The sequence below is a fragment of the Perna viridis genome, chromosome 1 (genome assembly GCF_037379345.1).
Source record: "Perna viridis isolate PV_CMFRI_1.1 ecotype Kerala chromosome 1, ASM3737934v1, whole genome shotgun sequence".
NCBI classification, from domain to species: Eukaryota; Metazoa; Mollusca; class Bivalvia; order Mytilida; family Mytilidae; genus Perna; species Perna viridis.
Window position 1 is genome coordinate 36,195,360 of NC_142445.1, and position 7,057 is coordinate 36,202,416.

General features: G+C 33.6%; 1 protein-coding gene across 1 annotated transcript; it reads right to left on the bottom strand.

The window, feature by feature from the left end:
• Positions 1-413: 413 nt before the first annotated feature.
• Positions 414-5,719, bottom strand: LOC148628563 (uncharacterized). Its single transcript, XM_088590286.1, has 3 exons — positions 5,554-5,719; positions 5,069-5,120; positions 414-873 (listed from the first exon to the last, which is right to left on the bottom strand). The coding sequence occupies exons 1-3, from the start codon at positions 5,604-5,606 to the stop codon at positions 637-639; spliced, it is 342 nt and encodes a 113-aa protein (XP_088446412.1). The 5' UTR covers positions 5,607-5,719; the 3' UTR covers positions 414-636.
• Positions 5,720-7,057: the final 1,338 nt, after the last annotated feature.

Here is a 7,057-nt window from a genome sequence, read left to right on the forward strand (position 1 = left end):
TCTTTGGCTATCGTTGTTGAAATCTTACAAACGCGATATTTTACATAATTCATATTCCTACTTCACTTTAAAGCACATAAAAATAGAAAAACCACGTTCGATAGGAATACAAATTTTCCAATATGGTTTGCAATTTAATTTTAATTTCAAGTGGCGACTATATATTTACAGTCAATGTTTCGTTAAATTTTAGAAGAATCCTCAATTCTGGGTGATCTATGAAGAACAGTCCTTGAAAAAGTTACGGCGTTGAAGTAAATCGTCAAGTAAGGTATCGGGTGATTCGAAGGACAACATCTGTGGACTTTTCTATCATTAGGACTAAACGCCTTACAAAATTAATTGCATAATGGTCTTTGAAGTACCATAGGGATATTTACTATCTAAGTCGAAACCAAACAGCGAGGCGTTGGTATAATTTTATCCAGTGGATTAAGTGATTCTTTCTTATTTGTTTTTATTCGCTTTACAATGAAACATCAATGCGGTGGGTCGTCATTAGTAGTACATTTAGATATTTAACTTGAAATTATTCAATGAATCGAGTAAATCTTGTTCTAAGTACAAACAATTGCTTAAAAAGGTGTTTGGTGTCAAATGGTTACGTTTAAAAAGCGTGATAAGTTCCTCATAACGTTACAGCACGAAATGTTTTTCATTCATAATAATTATGTGGTTAATGGCATTCCTCCGAGAATAAGGGTTAATGATGCAATCATAGCGAATACGTCTCAACGTGATTTGCCTACGATATGGAAAGAAATATCTGTTATGCCAGCATTCTGGCTTCCCGTAACAGGCTCTTGAGGTTACGCTGCTTGTTTGAATAGTACCATTGAAGTTTAGTTGTACTTTATCTTTAAATTGATGTTTCTGAAAAATATGTTGAGGCATGCTTAACTGGATTAAGCTTAGACGGTTCTAATTGGTTAATAACCAGGGTAAATCATCTCATTTGTTATGCTTTGAATCAATAGCTGAATCGATATAAAGTGTTGTATAGTAATGATAACAAGTATGGTTTCTTATTTTGTATGTGTGTTTTTATTTTGTAGTATCTCTATTTCCTAGTTTGTGTGACTGTCATTGAGATACAATTAAATGAAATAACGACGACAGTGGCGTGTTCAGGGGTTCGGGTTCCGGGTTTGAACCCTCATTTGTGAAGTTCGTGCAATTTTTTTTTGCAAATGAGCAACCCCTCATCAAATCTCTGGATTAGCCTTGTACTGCAACTATTTCAATTTTACATTTGGCTAATGTATTTACATGTGCATAAATATATCTAGTCTTCTTAAGTCTACTTGTATAACACCTAGACGGGCTTTGACATATTCTGTCTGGTATTTTTTCTCTAAAAAATATATATCCAGATATATGATTACGAAGCAAACAGGACAAGAAAGTGACATTAGGTAATGGAATTTGGGGGAAAAACACCTGCGATGTAGGCAATGTCTATGTCATCGCCAAAATGCCTTCAACGAGGTTTGTATGCAAAGTCTCAATACATGATATGCTTGATAAAAGCATGGTATGATAGAATTCCATTCCAGAACTATAACACATATGTACTTGTGAATGAATGGTAAAAAAGATCACTTTATAATAATTTATCACCAAGTCACACTGACAAATGTGACATCCTATCTCGAAAGGCTGTGTAGAACATGCACGAATTACCATATTATATAACATTTTTCTAGTTTCTTGTCTATATTTTGTTCATATCGCATACCTTCGTAAAATCGGAAAATGCAATGCCAATCTACGCAACATAAATATTGGTTTGACTTTTAACCTTCTAGGATAATGAATCAAAACAATAGCAGACCTTGGGAGTGAAATTTGTCAATTTGGGTAGGCAGACTTAGGACAATTAATGACACGGGGATTACAGAAGGTGGTGATATCTGCATAATTCACCCCTATAACATAGGAATTAAAAGATTAAATTTCTTCTAATGCACTTGATATATAGTTTATTCATAGTAGAGGTACCAAAAATACCCTATCATTAATCATCTCTTGATTTATTAAGTAATGTTGATCCAATAAGAATTTCTTAATGGTGCGAACTCTTTAGATATGAACTAGATTTAGGTTACATCACCCGTACGTAGAAAAACCTGCCTAAACCGAACCCAGTAAAAACTGAATATTTTCATTGAAATATATAGTCAACCCTGTCTTTAGTGATCAAAATCGTAGTCGCATAAGGCAGGTGTTCTTCATTCTATATCGAAAGCACTATTTCAGGTGTTGTTGAATGCATGTAGTTGCTTCGACTGTATTTATAAAATGCACGAACAGGTCATTACTTAGGAGTATATATATAGAAGGGTCTGAAAAATTCCCAACGATGTGGACTTAGTGCAGGCGGTGTTGCCATAGATGTCACAGCGGTATGAGTTCGAGTCCCGCGGAGGGAACGACAAAAATTTGCTTCGCAAATTTGACAGTTCTAACATCGTTGGGAATTTTTCAGACCCTTCTATAAGTTTACGTTATCTTCCCTGTATCAATGTGATCCGATTGAGCAGTGTAGAGAATAGAGTCGTCACATTCTGAGACGTTATATATATATATATATATATATATATATATATATATATATATATATATATATATTCCAAGTTTTCGGTTACCGAAGGACCAGAGGAGACAAGCTTCACCACATATTTGGTTATCATACGATACGATCTATGGATTCAAAATAAAGTCGTTTTACGTCCTTCTGACAGAAAACTTACAAATAGACCCAAACACATTTACGTTTTCTTCTTATTTTAAGGTGTCAGGGCGAGGTTAAATGTCTACGAACTTTAGACTATGAACTTAATTCTAAGGTAACATAAATAAAGAGAAAATAACTATTCTGCTTTGATTTATTTCCAAGCAAATTACAGCTATTTAAATCAAACGAGCGTTTCACGTTCAACATGTTGTATTATGATACCATATATTTATTTTCGCATTGTATTTGTATATTATAATTACTGTATTTTCAATTTGAATGTGTTGTAACTCTCATTTTCTACGTCTAGACTGATAGTTGTCTTTTTTTTAGCGTTGTATAATCGCATTTAAGAGAAATGTCGTTTCAAGAATTGGTGTACTCAGCTGGATTAGGGCTTTATATTCGAGACCGATAGAAATTCGAGACTAGACCTGAAAAATGGGCCAAATAAATAAACGCAATGAAGATGAGTACCACAAGTAAAACGAAAAAAAAAAATAATAAAACGCTTAATACGAATCTTGTCTTGTATTCCCCTGATTCTACTTGAATGAACAACTCCACTTTTGACAAATGGTAATAAACTAATGATATTGATCAAAATGAACTGTATCACAATTTGCCCATGTTTTATCATGTATAGGATGTCATTTGAGAATTATTCTCTATATTAAAGCCACTTGTTACCAGTAGATAACTAATTTTCCATTTTTTCTCCAATATTAATCATGTCTTGATGCCACAATGGCGAGATCAAACAATATTAATAACTCAACACTGCTTTGATGTACAAAAGACTGGAATTATGCAGCCAGTCAAAACAAACATCCCCAACATCGAGCATACTTGCTAGAATGTTTATTCTTTTGTCATAGTGCTTTTGATATTATTGAAAACATAACGTCTGTGTGTTTGCAAATATCTTTTGTGTCAATGAAAGCAGGACAAACAATTACATACATTTTTAAACTATCAATTGTCAAACGCTTGCTATATTGTTTTGAATTTTATTGAAATATTCTTCGGGTTTCAAAGAACTTCAATCGTGCGTTGGATGACTTTACAACATGACTCTAGGTTGAATTGTTTTGAAGGCTTATACAAAATCGATAACATCCCTAACCTCTGCCTTTTATCCCAAACATGATACTATTCAATACACTCAGCTGGTAGTCAGATTTACTGAAAATTGTGTTAAAATCCTTTAAAACTTTGAAGATAACATGATCAAAACAATTTAAAGAAGAAGGTACCGGTATTGCATCAATTGGGATTTATGTTGTAACAATGCATGCCAAATGATCGCAAAGGCTATATCCTATCAGGGGCGGACCAGAATCCAGAATGTTCAGGATTTGAAGTTAAGAGAGAGCATTCGAGAGCTTTTCCTTTTAATTGTTTGCCCTACTAAACGAAAGCTTACATGTTTTAGTAATATGATGTGTTATAAAAACCGACCTGTGCATTGCTTTCCCTGTTTTATTTACTATTTTAACGCATGCCTTGTAAAATTTAGAGAAGGAACACGTCTGCCACGCCTCAGTCAAAATCCACCCTTGCTTATGTACTTGCAAAGACATGTCATTAACATTAAGACATGCTTGTCTTCACCGGACTTGACCTTTGAAATAAAAATCATGCCGGTTGTATTAACAGAAGAGGGAACTGTACGCCTTTGTGAGAAATGAGTTAGACCCTGTTTTTCGTTAGGTTCGTTTTGTTTGGTTTTCTGGGAATATTTGTGCTGAGCCGCTTGTTCGTCTGTTGTCCTAAAAATGTTCAAGACATTTTTTCCACGGATCTGTCCTTGTTGGAATAATCTGTATATCTACTCACTTTTCGTCATCAGGTATCTTGGGCTCCGTTGAAAGTTCTTCGTTGAAAGTTGCCGAATATATGTGTACATTTTAACATTCTAAGTACTCGATGAATTGAATATTTGTTGAATACAATCTAGTTTCGAACATGTGGTTTTAAAATTCGCGGTCCAAGAATGCGGTATATATAATTTCAATAAATGGCTATCCCAAATTTGTATTTTTGAAGCTTTTAATTTACTATAGATGAGCACGTCAGAAGAGTAATTAGATATTTTATTTTATTGAATACATGAAATATATACCAAATTTAATCGGTGAACCATCTTATAATTGAAACTGAGCAAAGAAAGAAATCAATGACATTTGCCTCAAAGGACATTTAAAAACATCGTAAGAATGTGACATATATCTAAGTTCAGTTTTTTTAAAACTATATTGCTAAATTGTACCTATAACATTTCCATTTAGAGAAGACTCTTGACCAATCACCAGTTTTAATACAACTTACGATTGTATATAAACTTGTATTTATCAAACGGGCGTAATACATCGTGTAGTTACTGCAATGTAAAATGAAAATGAATTAAAAAATAGAAGTACAAAAATATTTACCTGTAGGTATTTTTATGAACATCTAGGTGTCTTAATTATAACTATGATAAGGTCTGATGTGTGTCTCTCTTCATTTGACCACTGACATAATTGATGGTTAGTATCAAAACGCCCCCACGTCTTTCGATGTAATTACGCTTCGTTGAGGTAGATTTGTTAGAGCAAACCCAGACATTATTTTCGTGTGCACGATCCTCTGCAAGGATTTTACTTCTTTTTTCTTAGAAAATTTCTTTTTTGTTTACCGAATTATCTGTGTGTGTATGTGTGTGTGTGTGTGTGTGTTGGTTGGTGCTTTTCTAAAGAGACCGATTAAATTTGGAATGGTCGTTTTAGAAGACAACGAGTAAGGTATACCACAATATTCGTCCTTGTCCTTACCTGCTCATTTTCTCAGTCCTCTTTGTGCTGCGGTGCATATAAATCCAATACATATCTCAAATGAGCCATGCTACTATTGTGATTGTTACAATCTGTTAGGGTAAAATTTTTAAAATCCGTCGGCGAGATTGGACCCATATATTTTTTTTTTCAAAGTATTGATGACATGTTTGAATCTTTAATTGAAAAACATGAATGACAAGATTTGCCATTGAGACCTGATGACAAATGTTAGAATAATATCGTATTTAACTTAGTCGAGTTCGGTCATCTCGATTATCTTATGTCGGTCCTATCAATGTTGGATCCCAAAGGGCAATATGCACATTCTTCCGCCATTAATCTTGACATTTCTGTCAGAATTCCTGTCAAATGAGGTCTCTTACAGCACGATATCTTTCGGTAGTGTCAATAATTTGAGGAGAATTATGTCAGAGGTTTAGATAAAAATCTTTTGATAACGGGCAGTGTCATGCAATTCATGGATTTGTCAATTGGTTTTTATAATATAAATGACAACACCGCGCGGGGTGCACAACTCTACGACATACTTGGTCAAATATTTATTGATTGACAATGGGGTATCTTATTTACTTAAAAGATATTTTATTGTATAAAGAATGAAGTATTCTCTTCATGAGTAGCAACTTACTTGTAGGAAACCATCTTAAACAATATGTATTTAGAACACCCAAGGTTGACGGTGACTGTTGTCTTTTTCCTGTTTTCTTTTATACTACTCAACCAATCGAATCGGGTTATGTCGAATAAGTTTTTTTTTGTAAACATTACTAAAACCGGTATTGTTGTGTTATAGCTTTGTCTTGTGAACATTCAAAGTTGTCGTGTTACCAATCTTGAACACGTAAAAAAAAAAAAAAAAAAACACCAACAATTTCTCGTGTTACATTTAGAATCTTGCTTAAATTAATCATGCATACTAAACACGAACTGAAACTTTTTCAAATTTAATTTCGACTACTAATTTTTAAACAGACAATTGTGCGATATCCATCCTGTTGATGTTGCGATCTGGTAGGTTGCTGAAGACGAGAATACCCAAAGTATTATTATCAGTTTGGTGAATGATGGCGGTTTACTTACACTCGGTTTGCTACTTTTTGCTACTTAGTACATGATATTTGGTCATAAATCGGCCATTCCGAATGACACAAGAAAAATTGTATTGAAATTTGACACTATTTGTGATGAATTACGATTTGAAAGACTTTCTAGTGTCTTCGTTTTTTTCATGTCACTCGATACTCGTGAAACGGAAAATAAGATATATCATGTCCTATTTTTCTTCCGAATGAATGAAACCGATTTGATGCCCAGAGAAGAAAAATAAAACGATATGATTGTTCGTTGACAGATACTTTTAAACTATCATTTAAAAGTTGTATAAATTTTCGACACGTACATATAAAGAACATTTTTGCCAAGTTTCATTGTAATCAAAGGTGTATGGCACAGTTTGTGTAAGATAATTTTGGGAAAGGGC

Excerpts from the sequence above, each read along its gene's own strand:
- LOC148628563 (XM_088590286.1), bottom strand. The coding sequence starts at position 5,606 with ATGTATTGGATTTATATGCACCGCAGCACAAAGAGGACTGAGAAAATG. Across the intron at positions 5,121-5,553 it reads AGGACTGAGAAAATGAGCAG|TAACTACACGATGTATTACG; the intron begins GTAAGGACAAGG and ends TTTACATTGCAG. Across the intron at positions 874-5,068 it reads ATACAAGTTTATATACAATC|AAACATCAATTTAAAGATAA; the intron begins GTAAGTTGTATT and ends CATATTTTTCAG.